This window comes from Curcuma longa, chromosome 5 (genome assembly GCF_044706935.1).
Source record: "Curcuma longa cultivar G26 ecotype Majalengka, Jawa Barat chromosome 5, ITB_CL_G26_1.1, whole genome shotgun sequence".
NCBI classification, from domain to species: domain Eukaryota; kingdom Viridiplantae; phylum Streptophyta; class Magnoliopsida; order Zingiberales; family Zingiberaceae; genus Curcuma; species Curcuma longa.
Window position 1 is genome coordinate 10,704,404 of NC_133865.1, and position 25,523 is coordinate 10,729,926.

The window sequence follows — 25,523 nt, forward strand, 5'->3', positions numbered from 1 at the left end:
GCGGGCTTGGATTGATCCGCGAGTTGAGAAAGTTTATTTATTTATTTTAAATTTTAAAATTAAAATAGAAAACTCTGAATTAGTGGGTTTAATCCATTTAAATTACAATTGAAGCTTAAAAATTATAATTCAAATTAAAAAATTTCAACTTCATCCATTCAAATTAGATTTAGAATTTAAAATTTTTAATATTTTTTTATTTTTTAACAGGCCCGCCTAACCCGCGGCCCGTCTTAAGTTGGGTTGGATTGGAGATTTCACAACTCGCCCAATTGGTGGGTCGGCCCCGCCATATGATCGGCCCGTTATGGGTTGACCTGTCCCGTCATAAGTTGGCTCATTTGACGGCTTTAGTTGTAAAAGCGTAATTTCATTTCACCCCTCCCCCTCCTTATTTTCAAAATACGTTTCTAATTTAAAATTATTAAAAGTCATTAGGTAAAAAATAAAAAAAAGACACCGATATTTATGAAATTAATTAAAAAGACATTCCTTTAAAAAAAATAAATTATTAGAAAAATCAATTATTTCAATATTAGCAGTTAGGCACGTAGGTGCTTTAATATATAGAAATAAATTAATTTGATTTGATTAAGAAACTTTTATATAGAATTTTTTATATTAATTTTTTAAAATAAATTTAGTTAAAATTATTGAAATTTAATTAAAATCACTTTAATATAATCAAATTAATTACAAAAATATTATAACAATCCATTAATAATTATTACGATGCTGTAGCAGCTAATTAATAGTTAAAACAGTTTTATGATGAATTTGACTATGTTAAAGAGATTTTAATTAAATTTAAATAATTTTAATTAAATTAATTTAAAAATTAATATAAAAATATTTTATGTATAGATTTTAAAAATAAATTTAATTTATTTATTTTTTATATTGTAACAGTTATGTAGTGACCGTTACATGTTGTAGGGGGTGTACTTTTAATTTTAATTTTAATTTTTTTTTGGGAAAAAGGAGAATCCTTCCATTTAAATAATTAGGAGTGCAATTTCTCATTATCAGTTCCATGGATGGAGCGAGTAAACCATAATACCGAACGATCTCACAGGTGAGAGAGTATAAATGCTAAGAGAATGAATTTGCGACAATCAACTCAAGTCTTAATTCATCTATGCTAGGGGAGACGTTTAGAAATTAATCTTGATACTTCAGTAAAAGATGTAATTCATCATCCCAGTAATCTGATATGGTTGACTTTACGATCATCTACGAAGAGGTAAATCGAGAAAATATAAATTCGTCACTACGGAGGAGGACATTGTCTTAGCTTCGTTGAAATTCGACCCTTGTCCATTTCAACAAGTCTGTTCTATAATAATCAACTCAATCATGTCCAAGAATAATTAATCTTGGTACAATGCATAATGGAAAGGCAACATGACAAATACATAATATACCCACTTGGTCATTAATTTATTAAGTGAATTAATTATGTTAATAATTAGGAGTAAAATAGCAAGAGTTTAAAAGATTTAAATAATTTTAAAACAATAAAAATGGTATTTTAGACTTTAAGAGTGCAATAAATAAAAAGTTACCTAAACAAAGATGAAAGTGCTTCGAGCAATGCTCATCACTTGCCAACATTGCCTAATATAAGAGATTAGGTTGAGAATGACAAAAGTAGAGTCGAGTCAAAAAAAGAGATTTTGTCATAACCTCTTTATTAAAAAAAATGATAATCAGTTAGGTGCAAACTCCGGTCCCACAGAAATTTTTCATCGATCACCAGGGAGGAGCGCATGGCGGCAAACCCAGATACCCAACATCCTTTGATTATGTTGAAAATTTTTTTTTGCAAATACGCCGTAGCAATAACCGCGGGTGCCTGGGTGACAACTGGATGAATAAATAGACAACACAACACAAACAAAGTTAGATTTATTAGTTGAATTCATTGTCTCCCAATACTTCATCTCCCAAAACTGTCCAAGGTCTAGTCCTAATAACTACTTTACTATTTTTGTTTCTCAGATGCCTTCTAAAAATGAAAAAGTCTCTTACAACATATTTCTTACAAAATAACATAAATACAAATGAAAATAACAACTTTACACAAATCTTTGCTTCGAAAACTTTTTCTTCATTGTTTTTTATTGTCTCTTAATAGTAGGAAATACAATAGCACTTCGTCTCCAAACCTTCAAGAATTAACTCATTCGATTTTCCTCAAACCCCTCTTTTATAAGGTTAATATCGGGTTGATTTTTGCCTATCAATCAACTGATCCTACCCATCAGTCGATTAATCCACTGTAAATTCGAACGTTGCTCTAACTAGTCAGCTCAATGACTTCATCTATCTCAGTATCAATTAATTGTCCATTACCATCAATCGATTGTTACCTAATTAGTCAAATTCTACAATCGAATTTTGAACTTTTTGTTCACTCGAACAATGACATCAGTCGACTAATAAGCTCCATCAGTTGACTAATTACGATTAGTTAAGTTTTCTCATCAATTTCTGAAGCTATTGTTCGTTGTTACAGTGTCAGTAGTTGATTGATCAAACATATCGATCGATTGCTACCACTAGCGTAGCCAGTGCTGGGTTGCACTGGGTTGGAGCCCAGTGCAGCCCAGTAATTTTTAATTTAATATATTAAATTAAAATTTAAAAAATTAAAATTGTCTAGTTCAATCCTACTAATTAGCCCAAGCAATTGAGGATTTTAATTATGCCATTGATTGCTATTCACAATTATGGTAGATTACTATAGCAAGTTACTGTTCAAGGTTACCATAGTGGATTATTGGTAACAGATTACGGTAGCTAATTATTGTTCATATATTACTGTAGCAAACTCTATTTTCGAGGTTTAGCGTCCATTAGTCAATTGATACACCATATCAATCAACTGATACTCCTGTTTCAGCTTTATCAAAGTTGAATTCTCATCTTGCATGGTATCCAGTTGACCTCAACGTACCAGGACTTCCTTTGCCTAGCATCCAATAAATTTTGACCACTATACTAAGACTTTCTGTTGTGAATATATAATCAAGACACTTGTTGATCTGTTGGGACTTCGCTTTTGCCAAACATCCTATCTTAACCTATTTAGATTTCTTATCTCATGCCTAATATCTGGTCATCCATGACCTATTAAGACTTCCCTCATTGTTAAGTGTTTAGTTCTTCATAATCCACTTAGACTTCGTCCTTGTCAACTTTATATTGAATTTCCTATCACTAAGTGTCTAAGCAACTGTGACTTACTTTGACTTCTCCCTTCATACCAATTTTTTATTGGATTTTTAATCGTCAAGTGTCTGGTCAACCGTAATCCACTTGAATTTTCATTTTGCTAATTCCATGTTGAGCTTCCAACCACCAAGTATCCGATGAACCATACCCACTTGAACTTTTCTCTTGCTAATTTTCTATTGAACTTCCTACAGTCAAGTGTCCAGTGAACTGTGATCCACTTGAACTTTTCTCTTGTTAATTTTTTGTTGAACTTCCTACTGCCAAGTATCTGATTAATCATTGACTCACTTGGACTTCCACTCAACCAATTAATATATTGATCGTATGTCCAGTATCCGATCAATGTTGACCTATTTGACATCCAATTAACATATTAATCAAATATTAAAAATTCAACTCGAGCCAACTCGAACTTGATAAATCTTAATCAGAGATTGATTGCACCAACACCTCTTAACTGACCTCAAAGAGCTTAGCCTTCACCTCGAGCCAACTTGAGCCAATATTATCCGATTTGCCCATTTCCTATGATATCATAATTTATATTTAAATAAATTTTATCTTGTTTTATTGTTCTAACCAAGTCTTTTTTGATCTACCTCGCCCTCGTTTGATATGCGTATTTCATAGTTTCACACCGCCAACTTATCTGGCTCCGAAATTGTTTTTTCCCTCAATAGATGCAACTCCAATTCTAATGCTCTCATTTCTTATTCTGTCCATCTTCGTATGTCCACACATCCATCTTAACATCCTCATCTCCGCAACTCTCATCTTTTGCTCATGTGCTCGAGTCATAGTCCAACATTCAGCGCCATATAACATAAGCACCCAGTCCTTCTCATACAAGCCAATGTTGTTGAATCCAATAGATTTGCTTTAACTTCTAATGATACAATCAACATATGCTATTTGATGAATTGAATCATCTTAATTCCATTACTTATTTTCTTTGTTTGGTTATTTAAATCTTGCATGAACTATTGATTAACATTTATTTCCTCATTCGACATAATGTTACCTTCTAATTTGGACTAGATTTTTTTTATTAATCTTTCGATCAATTTTGACATGACTAAACTTTAATCACATCCAAACATCTAATTATATTTAAATCAATGTTTGATAAACAAATTGATCCAAACATAAAGATATATTATCAAACATCAAAAACCTTAAAAGTTGATTGCACCAACACATGAATTAAACAACTAAGTCATTATACATTGCACACATGAATTGAACAACTAAGTCATTATGCATTGCTAAATGGGTGTCCACCAAGTTGCACACCTCATCTTTTTTAAAAATATTCATCATAAGAAGTTGTTCCATCGCAAATAAAATCGAATCACCCACTTTTGGTGGGAAAACTGACCCACATGACATTTAGATTGGGCCTCTACCATGGTTGAATACTTTGCTCATGTTTACTTTCTCATATCAAGCTCTAGAACACAAAAGAGCATGATGCCTACTCGATAACTCTTGATTAAGTTACATATAAACCGTCACAGAAGACAAATTAAGTGACATCTCTTGTACTTGCCATCACATGTACCACTATTTCATGACTAAGTAGGGTTACATCATTGTGGCCGAGTATATGATCAAAGTCGATGAGCTTGCACTTCGACGCTTTGATGCAAGGTTGAGGAGAACCATGATCGCATTGTTGCATTTGGGCTACCCTTGATCTCGAGCAAAGGCAATACAAAAGCAGACAATTTGGTTTCGAGTCCAAGAACAAGGTCGAAAACCTACGACAAAGGAGTAAGAACATGAGATGAAAGGACCTCAATGTTACTGAAAGTTAGTGGCACAAGCTAGACACCAGTCAGCAAATTTACATCTTACAGTGCCTTATTGTAAACAAATCAACCATATGAAAGCTCATTAAAAGATTAAAAAGAAAATCAACATTTTTTTGATTTGTAGCATCAATAAACACAGCAACTTTTCGTTAATGTTCTGTAATACTAAATAGATGCATGAATTACATAAGGAATTCAAAGAATGAACCCCGTGAGAAGTCACATAAAAATTTCAATTTCTTTAAATGCAATGCAATGAAGAGATCAGACCTAAACAAAGAATAATCAGATTCATAATCTCACATATTATTTGTCCCAGCAACGATATGTTTTCAAGGGAAAGGCGAAAAGGAAAAGGATACAGTTTAAAGTCAGCGAGGATGATGATAGGAGCCATGAATCTGCCAAGGGATCTAGAATGGCATGCTGCTGAGAAGGGAAATAACATTGCAAATATGACCTGTCTTGACATGAAAGGAATATTCTGAGCTTAATTAAGAAACAAAAGTAGCAGACTCAACATCCCAAATGGAAAACATATCTCTCAAGCCATAGATTAAGATATCACTCACTGTTTGCAGAAAAATCCTGCAAGTGGCCTCAGTACAATCATCTTTAAGCAAAGTCAAAAAAGCTGTGATCAAGTCTTTTTAGTTGCTCTATAGTTGTGTAAAATCAGTCAGTGACAAGGGTCACTAAAGCAGCTTTGCAAACAGTTTGATTATTGCCCTCTCCATGACAAGTTTCAGTTTTCAATAGTGTTTCCACTGAGAAAAGAGTCCATATTATGTGGAGATGGATTTCCAACATGGTTCTTGCTCTACCACTTGATTCATTTACTGAATTTAGAATCTTAGTGCATGCTCAAGCAAGAATCTTACAGTTTTCCGAATCTAGGTAAATGTCATGTAAATAAATGTCTAGATTGCATGTCTTTAAGATAATTGAATACTAAATCAAAGGGAAATAAGAAGCAAACTTTTCTCCTGAGGTTGAACAGATTAGAGATTATTTCCATGAAAATTTCAACATAAGGAGAAAAGAATATTTTAGTAGAGATAACAAAAGGCTATGCTCACAATACAAACAAAAAGGATTGCAGGAATAAGTCATGAAAGAAAGAGAAAATGACATCAGTAGAAGAATGAGATAATAAATCAATCATGGGTCTATCTACATGTCCCAATCACCCTTTAACTTTTATCTTATCTTGGTCCTCTTGGCTCTGTGAAAATTAGTTTTGACGTGAAAGCAAGACAGTCAAACATTGAGCATACCACATGGAAGTATGGAGGGAATAGGTAGCAAGGGTTTGAAGGAGGAAAAGGAAAGTTAAGAGGAAAAGAAACCAACTGCTTTCCTCATGTTTGTTTGAAGACATTCTCTTAATTAATTAGGGGAATGAAAAAACAGAATTGTTAAACAAAAATTTATCAAAATGCCTCTGATTCGTCAGCAAGATCAATCTTTAATCAATCGACAAATACCAACTATTTTTTGCCAATTTTGTTAGGACGAAATATCTTGGGGATTTGGTTGATGTGGCTCATTTAGGACCATGAGGAAAAATGACACTGCTGCAGCATTTTCACCTAGGTTTGGAGGTATGGATTGTGATGGTACTCCTGAGAAGCATGTGGAGATTAGAGATCCTAGGTGAGAAAAGTCTATTTCTTGAAGACAGATTGCGGTGTCCAAAGGATGTGTGGTGAGAGTTTGCTTGTATTTCTCTTTCAGTTTTAGAGAATTTAGGAAGACAGTTATTTACACAATGCAGCCAACGAATTGTCCACTTTTCTCTGTGCTTCTTCTCTATCATATAGCCATTGATTCACTCAATGGCTGTAGATTTAAATTGAATCATAATTCTTGTGTGAGGTTCTATTCTCGATGGCAAGCAAGGTGTTTGTTACTTTTAATAAAGAGACAAAAGCAATGGGGTGTTTTCAACATTCTCGGTACACTGATGCTGACATATAAAGGGTAACTTAAGGCGGAAGATTGAAGAATATGCATTATCGAAGCTGATCCATTTGTGACTTTTCCAGTGATATTGATTTCAACAATCAAATTTAGAGGGATCTCAACCCCTAGAAGTGATATCAAAGATGACATGAGCATAACAGATGCTATTAGAGCTTAGGTAGATTGTGAGATTGAAGTGATGGCATCTAGGGCTTTGTAATGGGTGGATCAATTGACATAAAAGATAAATACCTTCCAAGCACAAAAACAAGTTTAGAAAATACTGACTCTTTTTTCAGAATCTCAGTGAGAGATTTGATTACTTTTTCAGGCAACTAAAGATAGAAAATTTATTATTGTAGTAGAATATGCAACAATAACAATAACCAAGTTTTGTCCCACTATGTAGGATCGACTATATAGATCCTTCTATATTATTGAGCACTATTTCCTACTATATGATCATCTATATTTAAATAAATTTTATCTTATTTTATTGTTGCTAACCAAGTCTTTTTTGGTCTTCCTCTTCCTCGTTTGATGTGTGTATTTGTCATAGTTTCACATTGCTTAACTGGAGCATTTATTGGTCGTTTAAATACATATCTGTACCATCTTAAACGTCTCTCGGAGTTTCCCTCAATAGATACAATTCTGACTTTCTCTATAATGCTCTCATTTCTTATTTTATCTATCTTCATATGTCCACACATCCATCTTAACATTCTCATCTCTGCAATTCTTATTTTCTGTTCATGTGCTTGAGTCATTGCCCAACATTCAACGTCATATAACATAGCAAGTCTAACCGTCGTTTTGTAGAACTTCTCTTTAAGTTTAGAAGTACTTTACGATCACATAAAACACCCGACGCTCTCTTGCATTTCAACCATCCTGCTTATATTTTATGTAAGACATCTTTCTCAATTTCTCCATCGTCTTACAAAAATAATCCTAAATACTTAAAGCTCTTAGTTCCAGATAACTCGTCATCTCCTATCTTAACAATTGTCTCATTACATTTAATATTGCTAAACTTAAATTCCATATATTCTATCTTTACTTTATTAAGCCTAAAACCTTTCACTTCTAGTATTTTCCGTCAAGATTCTAGTTCAACATTTATTCATTCACATGTCTCATCTACTAAAACAATATCATCTACAGGCAACATGCACTACGATACTATGTCTTGAACGTGTCCAATGAATTCATCCATAATTAATATAAATCTTATTTTTGTTCTCAATACTTGTTAATTAGTTGCCTGAGAAGATGTATGACTTCTATTGTTGACCTTCCAAGCATAAATCCAAATTGATTTTCGGTCACCGTGATCTCTTTCTTTAATCTTTTTTCTATCACTCTTTCTCAAAATTTCATAATATGATTCATTAATTTAATCCTCCTATAGTTTGTACAATTTTATACGTCTCCCTTATTCTTATATAAGGATACTAGAGTACTTACCCTCCATTGATCAGACATTTTTTTTATTTTCAATATCATGTTAAATAATTTTGTAAGTCATTCAATACCTTGTTTCTTTAGATACTTCCATACCTCTATCGACATATCATCTGATTCAATAACTTTTCCATTTTATATTCTATTTAAAACTTGTTCTACTTCTAAAGTTTGAATTCTACGATAAAAATTTAAATTTTTATACCCATTTGACCTACTTAAATTACCTAAGTTAAGTTAATTACTTAAATCTTCATTAAAAAATTGATGAAAATATCTCTTCCACCGCTCTTTTATTTCTTCATCATTTACTAGTACCCTATTATATTCATCTTTAATATATTTTATTTGGATAAGATCTTTTGTCTTCCTCTCTCTCTCGTTTTAACTATTAAATAAATGTCTCTTTCCCCTTTTTTTGTATCTAATTTTCTATATAACCATTCAAAAATTTCATTCTTAGCTTCATTCACTGCTTTCTTAACCTCTTTTTTTGGCTCTTGTATATTTTTTAATTTTTTTTTCATTTTTACAAATATATAATTTCTTATAGGCTGTTCGTTTTTTCTTCACTTTCTTTTGTACTTTCTCATTCCACCACCAAGATTCCTTATTTAGTGGTGCATGCCCCATTGACTCACCGAATACACTCTTAACTATTATTTTCAACTTTGATACTATGTTATCCCATGTCGTATTAGAATCACCATATATTTCACTTAATACATGTACTCCTACCTTCTCCTTAAATATATTTTATTTCTCATCTTTTAACTTCCATAACTTAATTTTAAGAGTCATGTATAGTTTCCTTCTATTGATACTATGTTTGAGGTGTATATCCGACACTACTAACTTATATTGGATAGTTAAACTTTCTTCAAGAATGACCTTGCAATCTTTACCAATATTTCTATCCCTCTTCCTAACTATAAGAAAGTCAAATTGTGATTTATTATTCCCACTTTTGAAGGTGTTCTTCTCTTTTCTTAAAAAACGTATTAGCTAGTATGAGATCATATGCTATCGTAAAATCCAATATAGTTTTCCCTTCTTCATTTTTTTATTCCAAACTCAACTCCCATGACCCTCTCATATTCCTCATTTTTCACTCTGACATGCCCATTTAAATCATCTCCTATTAAAATCATTTCATTTTGCGGAATATTTTATAATACTTCATCTAGGTCATCCCAAAATCTTGATTTATATCTTCATCTAATTCTACTTAAGGTGTATATATGCTAATTACGTTCATAATTTATTTATTCACTACTATCTTGAGAGCTATAATTCTATCCCCCTTTCTAACTACTCTTACAACTTCATCCTTTAACGAACTATCTACAACAATACCCATTCCATTTCTTGTTTTACTCTTTCTGTGTATCATAACTTAAAACTCGAGTTCTCTATCATCTTTGCCTTCTCGCCCACCCATTTTGTCTCTTGTATACACAAAATATTAATTCTTCTCCCAATTATCGTATATACTACCTACATTACATTACCAATGAGAGTTCCTATGTTTCATATTCCAAATCTTAGACTATTAGTTTACTATAATATTTGTGTTTATTCAATCTATAGTGAGAGAACTTTTACCTAGTTAATACTACACTCAAGTTCTCATGGAGATGTAGCGGTCTTTGCTGATACATTATAGTCGGATCCTACAACGCAAACTTTTGCATATTTATCACTATATTCGAATTCTAGAGATATAGCAGTCTTTGCCGCGACGTTACAGTCGGGCCCTGCGATGTGTTCCTTCCGAGGAACAACATAGCATAAGCACAATAATTCAATGGATTCATTCATTGAATATTTGCCTTAGTTTGACACCGACTAACAACTTAATGCAACCCTCCTCCTTAATCCGGGTCGAATTCGTCATGGGCGGAGTTGTCGAATATGCAAGTATTTGAAAATTAGATAGTTACATGCTGAGTTATATCATTAACTAGATCCATCTCAAGAAAATGCATGACATTCTAAACAAGCATCTGAACTCTTTCTAAACTTCTGCATGAGCTAGCTAAGGTTGAAGAGAAAATATGATATGCAAAGCTTGATTAGACTTTGATCTCTTCACTGAATGATCAGATCAAGATTATAAATAATAAAATCATTTATCATATTGTTTACTTGGTTAATACTATAGATAATATTATCATTAAAAATATTTTATTTTATCTAATTATTATTCGATTACTATAAATTTTATTGATGTAGCTCGATGGATGACAAAACATGATCTTCACCCAAACGAGTAAATTCTCACATAGACAAGAAAAGTGAAAAATCAATTAATTCAAGATAATTAAAATATAAGACTTTAAACTCCTTTTATAAACTTAATTCAATAGTAAATAAGGAAATAAAATTTGTAAATAAGAAAATATGATAATTTAGTAGGTATTTATAATTAATTCCCTATTAATTACTTAACTAAAAAATACTAACTACCAAATAACATACAAATCAAATCTCTAATTATTGTAGCACATTATTCTTTAATATTCTTTAATTTGTTTTCTTTTATGACTAGCCAACATCACATAGTGGGATAAAATTTGGTTGTTGTCATTTCCTTTTATTCCTAAAGTGCCATTTTGAGATTATCTTCAATTTCTTTTATTCAATCGTTGCCTTGTATGGTAATTTATTTTCTTCTCAGCATTAATTATTAATATCATATCAAATTAAGATGAAGAAGGTAAATAAATTTTAGTTTATTTTTTCTGATTTTTTAAACTTTTCTTACTTGATCTACCAAATCTTTATTGATTCGATATTGTAACACCTAAGTTTTTGGAATGTCTCATATGGATAGCAATACTGCTTTTAACAACCATCACAATGGGCTGACTTCTATATTTTAAGCATATTGATAACAATCTACATAGCATGTTCAAGATTGAGATTGATTTTTGAGGCGGTTTATAGATAGTGTTTATTCCAATAAATAATGATGGATTGGCCTTAATCACAGCATTTTCCAATATTTCAATCCTTCCCTTTTTATCCAAATAAACAAAATTTAGAGTCTTTTACTTCTTCCTCTTTCAGCTTTCCGCCCAAATAAGCATAATGGAGGTATTGTTGGCAAGTTTTAGCTTCTGGAATTGTTACAGCCCATTCATTTGTAACTACTTGTTCAATAATGGTTCTAACACAACTCTAATCTTAGAAGTTGCTAAAGCAATGACACAGATGTATTACCAAAAGGTGTACACTTGAACAATTGCACGGCAGTTTTAATAAACTACTATTCCATAATAGATTTCTTTAAAAGTCTCATACTACTCCCAATTACTTTTAGGCATTATATACCTGGAAATCCAAATGTCTTGTATGAATCCTAAACTCTTCCCCTATACATCTTTTCGATTAAATCAAATCCAACCTTCCCCTTTATGAAAATATGTTAGATACATTGTCATATGTTTTAGGGAAAGTGAAAAACCCAGTGCATTGATGAGAAAAGAAATACCTCCCCTCCATTTCCACATCCCCATTCACACCCTTTTTCCCTCTCTCCATGTTTCCAAATAAATAGTACTCGAGTTTTTGAGACCATTTCTCCAATGATTACTTGTTGAACCATTGCAGAAGAATTCTGATACAAGAAACATCATCCTATGCCCTCACCTTATCCCAATTAATCTGATATTGATATGACAAATGAAGCATATCCTGCTATTCCAGCCAGCTATGGTGGACAAGTCACCATACTCAGTTTAGCATATAAAATTTATATTACAGCCCCCTTTACCATCTCATTTTCACTTTTACAATTTTCCCTTGTTTTGTCAAGTGAATTGCCATTTCCTTGGCATCTCTCTCTATCCTCCCTCAGATTTTCCTCTTTATATAAAGATCACCAGTCATCCAGATTTGTAACCTTCACCATTCAGTGAGTATAGTGTGAAACTATAGGAAAATTAACCATGATGCAATACCCCAAAGCCTTGTCTGACCCTCCCCTCAAAGAAAGGTATGGAGCTTTCCTCTCCAACTCCTCTAACCTTCAGTGCTCAAAAGTCATGGAGGAGTGTGAGCTCCCACTGATCGACATAAGCGCATTGAGGATGATGGATGATGGAGAAGAGAGGCAGTCTTGTGCTTCGGCCATTGCAAGGGCAGCAACTGAATGGGGCTTCTTCATGGTGATAAACCATGGGATCAGCTCTGAGCTACTTGAGGAGATGAGGAAGGAGCAGCACAGATTGTTCATCAAGCCATTTGAAGAGAAGAGCTCCAAGATCCTAAAAGGAACCTATAGTTGGGGAAACCCCATGGCAACATCTCTCACTCAACTCCCATGGTCGGAGAACTTCCTTGTGCCTCTCAAAATGATTATTGAAGACCACGAATGGTGCTTAGAGTTCAGTTCTCTTAGGTATTCATTCCCGAATCCACCTAAATGTCTAAAATGCTTACCATCAACCTATGCACCATAAAACATTATCTTCATCCTTTTCTTTTCTTGATCTGCTGTTTGTGTTAAGACATTTTCATCTTTTCTTTGGAATATGAGAAAACATAATCAGAGTCATGGAAACAGTCACTTGACAACTATGATGATTCACTAATAAAGTTTATTATTTGCTTCCAAAGTTAGAATAATTGCCCAAAAATATCAAGATGATCTAAAAGATGGTAACATATAACTTATTGCAGGGAGACAATGAAAAAGCTGGGGAGTGCAATGACAGACCTTGCTCACCTGCTTGCAAGAGTTCTAGCTGAGAACTTGGGGTTTCCAGGGAACTTTATTTCCGAGAAATGCAGAATGAGCACAAACTATTTCCGTCTGAACCATTATCCTCCATGCCCTCATTCACAGGGTACCTTTGGCCTATTGCCTCATACAGACAGTGACTTCCTCACCATCCTCAGTCAAGATCAGGTTGGAGGCCTCCAATTGAGGAAGGATTCTAGTTGGTACACTGTGAAGCCTAACCAAGATGCTCTTATAGTCAACATCGGTGATCTCTTTCAGGTATCTTCTGTACAAAAAATATTGATCATCCCATTCCTCTTCAAGGCAGCACTTTCAAATTTCAAATCACTTCATTGATTGACATTCTTTGAGATAACTTTTCTGAGGTGGTAGGGAACTACAAAGTCAATAATTGCAGCAGGGCTCCACAAGCCATGGCTAATGACATCAGTTCAATAGTAGTTCCACCACGCATGCATAGAATTGACCACAGAACAGCCACGTTTTATTTTAATTAACTGAGAATCTACCATTCAACTTTATGTTGATTAATCTGTTTTGTTCCAGGCATGGAGCAATGATTTCTACAAGAGTGTAGAGCACAAGGTGATGAGCAATGCTGAGGCTGATAGATACTCAGTTGCCTATTTCCTTTGCCCATCAATGGATTCCATCATAGGAAGCTGCAGTGAACCTTCCCTCTACAAGCAGTTCACTTTTTCTGACTTCAAGAAACAAGTGGAGGAGGACATAAAAAGAACAGGAAATAAAGTGGGTCTTCCAATGTTCCGCTTATAGTTTGCATCTCAAACAACCTGTAGCAGATTGGAAAAAATCTGAGAAGCTGCCAGATATTGACAAGAATAAAGTGGGTCTTCCAGTGTTGACAGTTGTAAGCATTGTGCCAAGAGAAATAGTTCTGCAAAAACAAAATTGACATGTTAAAGAACCTCATACACTAAAACTGCCCATTTTTATCATGCATGATGAAAAAAAACCCTCCAAATCTGCCTTTTACCTGAAAAAGTGTCTGGGCACAAGATGGATAAAATAACTAAAGAGCATCTAACATCTGTAAGGTTAAGAGAATTGTAGGTTGCCTGTTATATAGATTCAAATTTAAACATTCGACGTTAGTACTGATCTGTATCTCACCCTCCATTATAGTAAAGGAGGATATAGGGGCTAGATATAAAAGGTCTGGCTTTTGAACAAAGAAAAAAAGGAATAAAGGTTAAATAAAAGAAGATGCATTATTATCAAAATAGAACTAAAATGGTCACATGACGAAATTGAGGAACAACTTGATAGACAGAAGATATCCAAGATACTTGGAAATCAAAATCAGCAGCTTTTCTTTAGATTCAGCTCACCATAGGACAATAATGCAGCTGGTACGTCAATGATTTAGCAAAATTCACCAGGCAATTTGCCACCCACTCATTGCCACGAATCCTAATGTCTAATGTGCACCTTTGTAACAACGTAGGTTGGAAGTATGAAAGGGAAAAAGACATGAAGACTCATTTTCCTTTCCATGAACACCAAATAATGTTGATTTTTCTCAAATACATAGCAACAGTAAGCAAAACAAGTGCAGAGACAACAAACTCATCTATCAGTGAGTGAGATAGCATCAGCAGTTCAGCCATACAAAAAAAAAACTTGGGAATCAAACGATACCTATATGAACAATGGAAGCCACCAATGATGCTGTTGTGGAATAACAAGCCCTAGAAAAGCTGCAACTCATACCACCGCAATACTTAAAAGTATCACAGGTTTGCCCGATTCGTCCATTCTTGAAACCCTTGAATCTGCAGCCATCCCAAGCGGCGAAGACTCTCTCGATGGCATCGCTCGATTGTACGGCGGAAGGAACGCGGACACAACCGGAGTTCGCGGCGTTGTCGGTTGCGTCGAACAGCGAGCAGGCAGGCACGACAGAACCAGGGCACCTTCTGTGGACGTAGCTTCAATGCCCCAAAGATAAATTTTTTTTTTTTAGAAAATAAAATAATTATTATTAACCTTTCGAATTTTATTTTGTTTTTCAATTTTAAATAATATTCTTTTGATTTTTTTAACTATGAACTTTTAATTTATAATATTAAAATGTAAGTTTTGTTGCATAAAATAATTTCGTTACTGATATTAGTAAGGTTGGGATCATCCGGCGCCGAGGATAAATTCTAAAAAATACATTTAAAATAGTCTGGTTGTTATGTACTTCAAGAGTCGTTAAATAATATAAGATTATGACAAATATAAAAATTAAATTGAGAAAAAAAAGAATCCAAACAAAATTTAATTAGTACGGATAAAATATAATAAAGGATCCCAATTCAATGAAACAAAATTCATACAATTGGATAAAAACTTAATTGATAATTATCAAAATTAAATTAGAGTATCCACAACTCTAATTAAAAAGCATAAAATCACTGCTATATCTCCGTTATAACAACATATTTTTTTCACTCACATTCCTTTTAACATTAACACTCATTATTTATAAATTTCACCATCTACTAAATCATCTTAAAATTATATCATATTAAATAAATACATTTTAAAAATATTTTAAAATATTAAAATTATTATTATTTTTTTTAATAATAATCTTACTTTTAAAATAATAATTTATTATTTTTAAAAAATATTATTAAAAATTTTTAAATATATTTATTAAATAAAATAAATATTTATTAAAAATTATTAAAACTAATCGTTTTAATAAATATAATTAAAAAATAAAAAAAATACAAGATCTAACCTCTTTTTAATTAAACGCGTTCAACTAGAGAGGTGTTATAATACCCCTCCAGAATAGTATTTAACACCAATAAGGTGTTATAACATCTCATTAAAACATCCATTATAAAAAATGATAATCCCAGTAGCCACATCTCTAGGGGTGGTCGGCCCACGGAAATTTTTCACCGACTACCAGAATAAATCGGGAAACGCATACGGCGGCCAATCTAGATGCCCAGCATCCTTTGATTGCGTTCTCCATTTGGAGGAAAATTTCTGTAAATACGCCGTAGCTAGAGATCGAACCGCAAATCCCTGAGTTACAATCCGGATGTCCTACCGTTGCACCATTGCTTCGGGGACTAAAGCATCCATTATAGATGCTCTAAGAACTAAATATCTAGATTTTTAAAAAAATTAAAAATCTAATAGTAGTTTCTATTATTAGTCACAGTGCCCTCGTAATGCTCGTGAACTTATCCTTTCTACCGTAAAAACGGCTTCACTGTCCTAACCTTGCCACTATTTTAACCTAACGCGATGTTTGTTGCTTGAAAGCAACGACTCCACGAGCGAGCGAGCAAACATCCCTTGGACGGCAATCACCAGGGCTAGTGATTACGCATCTGGACCGGTCACTATCAACCACGACGCCTTCATCACTCGGACCATCCAATTGATCCTCAGTCCCCAGTTCAGCTGCCACTGTTCGATCCCTGACCGCCTCAGTCACAAGATCACAATCCTACGTGAACGAATCTCACTGGCCTCCACCAACTCGGAGCCTACGCAGCTCTCGAGTAGACGTCAGTGAACTTTTCCTTCTTCCACTGCGCCAGTTAAGCCGAGAGATTTGCGTATAAAGAGAATAGATCATGGATGAGGCTCGCCATACCTGTGTCATGGACAGCGCCATCGAAGCGATGAGCAGTGAGTACGAGGAGCTTGTGGCGGCGGCTGTGGAGGTGGTCGAGAAGTCCTCCGGCGGCCGGCCAGGTAGGGCACTTGAGGAATTGAAGCAGAGGTGGCAGCTGTTCGTGGCCGCATGCGACGAGGCGGAGGAAGTGGTGGAGTTGGCGAGGAGGAGGATCACGGCCGATCATGTGATAGACGTGGCCTCCGGGATGGCACCGGGAGGATCAGCAGCGCCACCATTGCCGTCCATCAGTGTGCCCCACTTGGAACGGGCGGTCCATGCAGTTAACTCTCTAGCTGCGGATCTCCGACAAGGCTCGCCGCCGGCGGCTCACAAGGTGGATTGAGCTACACTGCTTCTACTGCTCGATCGTACCAAACAAAGTGTGTAAGTGCAATTCGATATAAGCATACTTGAAAGTATGTACTTGGTTTGCTCTTACAGAACTTTAAGAAGCATAAACTACTACCTTGTCAAAACCTAAAAGATGGTACTGAATAAGATGGCATTGATTCCTTGATCCTAATTGTGCACAACTCAAGCCTGAAGTCAATAAAGTTATAATTTTGAGAGCTGTTAGATGTTTTTCCAAACCATGTGACAACTACTTGAAGTAGATTAAAGTCTGGATATTGAAAGTATGCACTTGGTTTGCTCTTACAGAACTTTAAGAAGCATAAACTACTACCTTGCCAAAACCTAAAAGATGGTACTGAATAAGATGGCATTGATTCCTTGATCCTAATTGTGCACAACTCAAGCCTGAAGTCAATAAAGTTATAATTTTGAGAGCTGTTAGATGCTTTTCCAAACCATGTGACAACAGGTTGCAGAATCAAACTGGTTACAAAATATTTAACATTTGTACAGATAGGTTGAAACAAAAATGTGTTGCTGCATTAGCAATGTTAGATGTCTATTTCACAAGATTTGGCAACAGGTAGCACAATCTAATCTAGAGAAAACTAGTAGTCATAGACTCATTAAGTCACAAAAAAGTAACATGGATTTGAATAGTTAGATATACAGTATTAACAACATGTCAAACTTGCTGAATCTAAAGCAAACTAAAGCAGCAATAAAACTGGAGAGAATTACCGAAATGATAAGTTTGTAGCGCATCGTGTTCTTGAAGCAATCTTGTTCCATGCAATCACATTGAATCACCTGCAAATACATAAACTACGAGCAGTTGCATATGGAATTTTATAACTATTTAGGCATCATGAGTCATATAACATGCAACCATATTCTTAGATTAGAGCAACAAATGTATTCCTTATCGGAAGGAAGGCAATCAGATGGTCAATCGCACAGAAGAGCTGGATAATCAAAAGTTAAAGCATTGGATCAATAACAAAACAAAAAAGTTACACAGCCCCAATATATTTCAAGTTTCTTGATAGCACAACAGGCACCACAGACAAATGCAGCAACCAAACCAAAAGAACTCTGTAACAACCATATCATTTGGATGCTTCACTATTCACTACACTAACTTCATGAATCTGATATTATTCGCCAGCATTAATGAGCTCAACACACTTCATAAGGCAAATCCTTTTTCAATTTTCCTCCAAGCATCTTTAGCATCACCCTTAGTTATCCCCTTCCTCATTCTTGCAATAATGTCCTTTGCCTCATCTAGCTGTGAACTCTTTATCAATCCATCAACCAAGTCTTTTACCATAGCAAATGGAGGCGCCCATTTTGTGTCCAAACACTGCTTGCAAATCCCCACAGCCTTCTGAAACTCTCCTTTCTTGACAAAACCGTTCAGTAGAGTGACATATGTGTTAAAATCAGGTGACACACCACTACCATCAGGCCTTTTGATACCTTTCATGCTCTCATATACCTCCATAGCGGAATCTACATTCCCTTCTTTGCAAAATCCACCAATCAAGGTATTGAAGTAGATTCTGTTTGGATGTACTCCTTCTGAATACATCACATCTAACAATTTTTCAGCCTCAGAGCTCTTACCTTTTGCACAAAGTGCAGCAATCCTACAATTATAGGTGCTCACAGTTTGGGGAATTTTTTTCTTGCCAATCTCCTTGAGAACTTTTTCAAATCCAGAATCGTCTCTCATCTTAAGATATCCGTCCAAAACGGTGTTATAGCAGACGATGTCAGGCTCGACTCCTTTTGCAGACATTTCATCAAGCAATGCAAACGCCTCGTCAACCTTGTAGCTAGAACAGAGGGCTTTGAGGAGAATATTGTAAGACGCAATGCCTGGGGCGATGCTGTACTCTTTGGCACATCGGTCGACGGCCTTCTGAATGCGATCAAACTGACGATTCTCCAGAAAAGCCGACAACAGGGCGCAGAACGAGCGCTCAGAACGCTGGCAGCCGAGGCTAGGCATGGCCGCGAAAATGCGCATGGAGTGGTCGATCATTCCTGCGTCGGAGTAGAGGGTGAGAAGACGGATCAAGAAGCCCTCCGACTTGCGGATGTTGGCGTCGCACTTGGCGCCCTCGAGGATGCGCTCGACGAGGTCAGGGCGGCCGCAGCGAACGAGCTTCTGGACCGAAAATTTATAAATTTGGCGATCGCCGTAGAAGGAGGGGTGGTGCGCGGACGACTCGAAGAGGGAGACGAGGCGGTCGGGGTCGGACTCGGATCGGATGGCGGACTTTGCAGCGGCAACGGGATCGCCGTCATCGTCGTCGGAGGAGGAGTAGGACTTGGTTTTGGTGAAGGCGGCTTTAGCGGAGAAAGTGACGAGGTGGAGGTGAAGAAAGGGGATTGTTAGGGTTCGGCATAGCGCCGCCGGAGCCAGAGGAGCTGGGGAGGGCCTCACAGCGAGAGCGGGGGAGAAGCACAAGGCGGCGATGGCGGAGGAAGTGGAGAGCTGACGGCGAAGAAAGGGGACTGTTAGGGTTCGACGTAGCGCCGCTACAGCCCGAGCAGCACGGAAAGGACTCATAGTGTGCGTGCGCACGAGCGGGTGAAGCACGTTGGTTAGGGCTACAGGTATTTATAGCCCCTTGAGGACTGTACACTGTACTCCAAGGAGTTTTTGGTAATTTACTTGGCTCACTGGTGTCACTTGTGGCTAAATCATAAATCAGGCAGCACCATCTCCTTGCCATAGTTATCTGGTCGACTAAACCCTAAACCTTGAATCATCGTTCATAAAATTGGTTATCAGTTGTTTGGCGGTTGAGATCCCTCGATGACTGCTTGAGACCTTATCGATGATCCTAACCACCTATCAATCTTTTCATCCAAAAATGGAAGTGTTAAGGACTTGTGTTACACAATAGATGAGAGGGTCATCGTACAAGTATTGAGAATTAGAAGTGTAATTAAATTGAGTCAAGTCGAATAGTAAGAGACTCGAGTTTGAGCTTTGTTCATTTTCTAACTCAAACTTGGTTAGAGCTTGGTTCATTTTCTAACTCAAACTTCAATTCAAATTTTAATTTTTAAATTTAAACTTAGCTTGTAATGAAATTAAATAGTTTGCAAACAGCTTAAATTCGATTTAAAAATGATTCATTTAAAAGTTAAACGAACTTAGTTTAAACTCAATTCAAAAATGACTCGTTTAAAAATCAAATGAGCTTAATTCGAACTCGACTTATGTATATATATATAAGAACTTAATCGACTGAGTGTGCATCAAGGGCGAATCGAGATGTCTGAAAGTGATCCAGACATCCAACTACTCAGTCACAAATGGATGTCGCGCACGAGAAAATGTGCAAGGTATTATTACCTTTCTATCTATATATATTCGTAAACCTATTAACGAACATGTTCACAAATCTCTTAACAAACATATTCACGAACTCACGAAATAAATATTATTAAACTCGAATTTAGCTCAATAATATTTTAGAGTTCGAAATCAAACTCGAGTTTGGCTCGATAACTTAATTTAATAAACTTTATTTTTAATCAAAATCTAAATAGCTCGTGAACAGTTTGACTCATTTATGCCCCTATCAAGAATACAAGGGTTACAAGCTTTGGATACATCAAGTACATGGATCTATGTTTATATTTTGATGCTGACGAAAAGCACCCAGTAAGTAAGCAAGCACCTTAGGAACTCCTGAGAGTAAGAAACTCGAAAACAATGTCCTTGCAATCTATCAGCTTATTTTGAAATAATTGACCAAGATGCATTACAAGGAACAACCTGCCTTAAGCTGCTACTATCTATGCGTCGCCGGAGGAATGCTCACCGGGGCGCCAGACACTACACTTGCAGAAACTGGAGCTCGCGAGCCGTATGCAATATGAGGTGTTCGTGGGGCGGGGAAGTTAACTGGAGTGCCCACTGTCGGAATGAGAGGGCCGGCAACAGGTTGTCCGATGGTTGCTCCGTGCCCATTCACGGCCGGAGGTGTGCCTGACGGCTGAGAAGATCCTTTGATGGGCTTCATTGTATTCGTAGCTGACCCGCTAACATGACCGGTGATCAGCCCTTGAGGAGCTGATACATCTCCATTGCCTACACTTGTAATGTCATGAATGCTGGTCCTTCGGCGCTCCTTGTTCATCGAGTTCAGCCGAATGAAGTATTTCTGTGCGTGGCTTGCGACCTGTGTTGGTGTTCTTGATATCACAAAGTTCCGCGAAATGCTCCTCCAATCACCCTTCCCGTATTTGTCGAGCCCGAGGAGGAACAATCTGTAGAACATTCAAAATATTAGTGAAGCATTCGACAAACAGTGAAGCACTTAAGGATGAGCATGAAAGCAAACAACCAACTGCACAATACAAGATCAGTAGAGATATCGATAACAAGCCTACTACTGGGATGCAAGAAACCAACACAAAATCAGTTCGATACCGCACCAGCTTTCGGGCCATAACTAATATTCTATTAATTGAGATCATAAGGGAAAAAAATATCGAGCAGGAAACCATTCATTTACCTCTTGATAACCAATCCAGAAAGTCGAAGAAACTAGATAACCACGATACAAGTTCCATGCATAATGGAGCAGATTCATGATGCAGAAGTTTGTAGAATTTCAAAGATGTAAGTGCACAGTTAAACTACCAAGACAATTTGGAACATTTGCAAGTTTCATCATCCTCACAAACTACTTGGTTAACACTTCTCGTGACATAAAGTCGATAAAAGTACAATATGGAACATAAAGGCCACAAAACTACCAAGTTATGTTTCAAATACGAACTCAGCCAGCACTTCTGATGATTAGATAGAGTAATACTTTCCAATTTACAAATGGAAGTAGATGATAGAGATCCTGCCTTATTTCTACAGAATGAATAAGAAACAGAATGAATTGCGTTCGGTAGGATTTCTAAATTTATGCTCGGTAGGATTTCTACAATCAATAGAATAAGGATCTGACCTCTGGCTTGTGTTCCAAACACTGCCAATCTGCTCTTATCGCCTCAATATATCGCAAATATAACATGGTTTCATTTCAGCATAGCCAAAAAATCCTAATATTGACATCCCGACACAATAACAACAGACTATCAACCCGACATCCACCTCGTAAACATTCAGAAAAAGTATTTTCTATAACCTCATACCACATGATAACTAAGTGTCATAGCACTGTCTTGCAGCAAGTCTTACGCGAACAAGGTATAAGTAACCTGATAAGTTAGTCTACTAAGATGCAGCAGCAATACAAGAATTGCACTTTAGCCAGATATTCCAGAAACCAGAATAACACACTTCAGAAATCCCCACACTACTCTGAAAAATTAAACTCACAGAAAAGTTATACTACATGGTGAAAATCTTCAGCGCCTTTTATGACAAGAAACCGTCGAGACGAATGGCAGATTATTTACTTGAAATAACGCACTTCAGAAATCCCCACAATAATAACAGACTATCAACCCGACATCCACCTCGTAAACATTCAGAAAAAGTATTTTCTATAACCTCGTACCAAACAATAACTAAGTGTCATAGCACTGTCTTGCAGTAAGTCTTACGCGAACAAGATATAAGTAACCTGATAAGTTAGTTTACTAAGATGCAGAAGCAATAAAAGAATTGCACTTTAGCCAGAGATTCCAGAAACCAGAATAACACACTTCAGAAATCCCCACACTACTCTGAAAAATTAAACTCACAGAAAAGTTATACTACATGGTGAAAATCTTCAGCGCCATTTATGACAATAAACCGTCGAGAAGAATGGCAGATTATTTACTTGAAATAACACACTTCAGAAATCCCCACAGACCTCCCAAAGTTAAATTTACATAAAAGTTATACTGCATGGTGAAAATTTTTCAGCTCCTGTTAAGATAAGAAAACATTAAGATGAATGGCAGATCATTACATGTTCATGTTTAAGCATGTCAGAGCTTAATATTCAAAGTGTTATTTCGATCGATTAAGCATCGCAAAGTAATGAAGAAGATATGAGGTGAGTTAACCTGTGTTCATCCTCAGTCCAAGCAATTCCCTTTCTGCGCTCTTGTTCTGCCCGAGATGCTTTCCCACTGTGACCGCCGTCGCCGCCGTTCCCATGCCAACCCTTCTTGCCACCGCCGGTGTCGGTGGCATGGTCAGCACCGTCCGACGGAGACGGGTAGGAAGGCAGAGGGACTCTGCCGGACTGGATGCGATTGACATCCTCTACCAGAAGGTCATAGTGGTCCTTCACATCTTCGACGGTTTTCCCTGGCACATCGGCTGCGATTTTCTCCCACCGCTCGCTGCAATCCTCTGGGTGGGTTGCTAACGCATTCTCGAATGCCTTTTCCTGGTCTCTGGTCCAGGACGAGCCACAACCTTCCACTTCCATCACCATGTAGCTAAACCGGGAAACTAGATGAAGAAGAAAGGGGGATTTTTGCTTCGGTTTTCGATCTGGCGGCTTTCTGAAGGGGAAAAAAAGAGCTAGGGTTTACAAGGATGGAGTATTTTTGGGAAGGAATCAAACGCAGGCGGAATTATGCTCTCTGCAATCGCAAGGGGAGAGAGACAAACATCAAGGAAGAAAAAAAAATCAATCCGAAGACACAATCGTGTACAAAGATTGGCGGAGATTGAAAGCGACTTCGAAAAACCAGACAAAGGACCAGATAGATAGATGCAATTGCAGCAAGGGTGAAAGGAACAAAGAGAACCTTGTGGACGACGGCGACGGGGGCGAAAAATGATTGCTTTTACGCTCACAGTCGCCGAGCCCTAGAGATCGATCCGAGGAACAAACTTTGCAGTAAAAATCGAAGCTTTTACCTACTAGTTCAACCAGGAGCGGAATCTCTACAGAAAATTGTTACTCCAATCATTCAACACTCGTTGTTTTCTGAATCGAAACCAGCCGCGCGAGAGTCGAAGCAGCTCGACATCACCCTCGATGAAATGAATGCGAGCATGCCATCCATGGCGGAAAGAAAGGGCCACCAGCCGAGCCTCCACCCACCGCCAAGGGACGGACAATGTGCCGCACGTCCAACAGCTTCTCAACTGTATTCCCACGCGCAGTGGATAAGGACTTTCCAGCTCGATTCATGGGAGAAAAAGGGCGATTTGCTCGAGAGATCAGAAAAGGAAAGTCGTGGTAAATCCGCGGGGCAAACGTGACGTCAAACGGGCCAATCTGGCGGGGCGAACCAAGTCAGAATTCTATGACGAGGTGGAATGGATTAATTAATTAAAAAAAAATTAATTAAATTTCGTTTAAATTGGATTATGAATTAAGTGGATCAATCTATAAAAAAAATAAAATATTAAAAATTTTAAATTTAAATTACCGTTTAAATTGATAAAGTTAAAATTTGAATTGTGATTTAGACGTATTAAGTCCACTAATCCATTGAGTTTTCTATTTTAATTTTAAAATTTGAAGAAAAATAAATTTTCTCAATCCGCGGATCAATCCAAGTCCGTTACAAGCCAACCCACATGGGTCGCGGATCACGGGTCGTGGGTTGCAAGTCGCGAGCCTAGGTGGGTCAGTCCATCTGAATCCATCTTAAAATATATTGATAAAATTTCAATCCAATCCATCTAAATTATTTAACGAGACAGATTAATCCGACGAGCCTTATCCAAATTAACGGCTATAAATTGATATCCATTTTTTACTCATCCAAGGAGCGTCTCATCTTTATATTTTTTTATCAAAAAATATATTCATTTTATTATGTAATGACATATAATCATTCAAATATTCTATTATATTATTTAATATTATTATTTTGGATGTATTATAACCGTTATAATTTTATAATTGGTACAATGTAAATTTTTATTCATAGGTTAAAATCAAAAGAATATCCTTTTATTTCCAAGATGTCTAACTTTTATTTTTTTTATTAAAATGACACCTCACCCAAACAACTCTCCTTATAAAGATGATATAAATAATCTCTAATATATTAGAATAAAATTATCTTGTAGCAACTATGATTTCATAGTTGTTCTAATTATAATAATTATAGTAGCTATGAGTTTTTAATTATTACAATGAGTTAAATTATATTATAATAGTTACAAAATTATAACTGCTATAACGTGAAAATTAGATCAAAGATAATAATATTAAACAATAGTATTAGAGCATATTTGGATAAATATATATGGTAGAACAATGACCTGGAATGTCTTTTTTGATAAAAAATTAAAATGAGACGTAATTTGAAAATAAAAAGATGTCATTTG

The 25,523-nt window shown here is 36.1% G+C and overlaps 4 protein-coding genes across 4 annotated transcripts; 2 read left to right on the top strand and 2 right to left on the bottom strand.

The window, feature by feature from the left end:
* The first annotated feature begins 12,439 nt into the window (after nt 1–12,439).
* LOC141829868 (gibberellin 2-beta-dioxygenase 8-like) lies at nt 12,440–14,013 on the top strand. Its single transcript, XM_074717352.1, has 3 exons — nt 12,440–12,891; nt 13,173–13,494; nt 13,783–14,013. Exons 1-3 carry the CDS (start codon nt 12,440–12,442, stop codon nt 14,011–14,013), a joined length of 1,005 nt encoding a protein of 334 aa, XP_074573453.1.
* A 2,834-nt stretch (nt 14,014–16,847) lies between these two features.
* On the top strand, nt 16,848–17,234 carry LOC141829869 (mediator of RNA polymerase II transcription subunit 32-like). The gene has a single exon (XM_074717353.1). The coding sequence runs from the start codon at nt 16,848–16,850 to the stop codon at nt 17,232–17,234; it is 387 nt and encodes a 128-aa protein (XP_074573454.1).
* Nucleotides 17,235–18,221: 987 nt separating this feature from the next.
* LOC141829611 (pentatricopeptide repeat-containing protein At1g11630, mitochondrial-like) lies at nt 18,222–19,831 on the bottom strand. Its single transcript, XM_074717125.1, has one exon. The coding sequence runs from the start codon at nt 19,824–19,826 to the stop codon at nt 18,435–18,437; it is 1,392 nt and encodes a 463-aa protein (XP_074573226.1). The 5' UTR covers nt 19,827–19,831; the 3' UTR covers nt 18,222–18,434.
* Nucleotides 19,832–20,823: 992 nt separating this feature from the next.
* LOC141829981 (transcription factor SRM1-like) lies at nt 20,824–24,295 on the bottom strand. The gene is made up of 2 exons (XM_074717443.1): nt 23,288–24,295; nt 20,824–21,541 (listed from the first exon to the last, which is right to left on the bottom strand). The coding sequence occupies exons 1-2, from the start codon at nt 23,662–23,664 to the stop codon at nt 21,064–21,066; spliced, it is 855 nt and encodes a 284-aa protein (XP_074573544.1). The 5' UTR covers nt 23,665–24,295; the 3' UTR covers nt 20,824–21,063.
* Between the last annotated feature and the right edge of the window lie 1,228 nt (nt 24,296–25,523).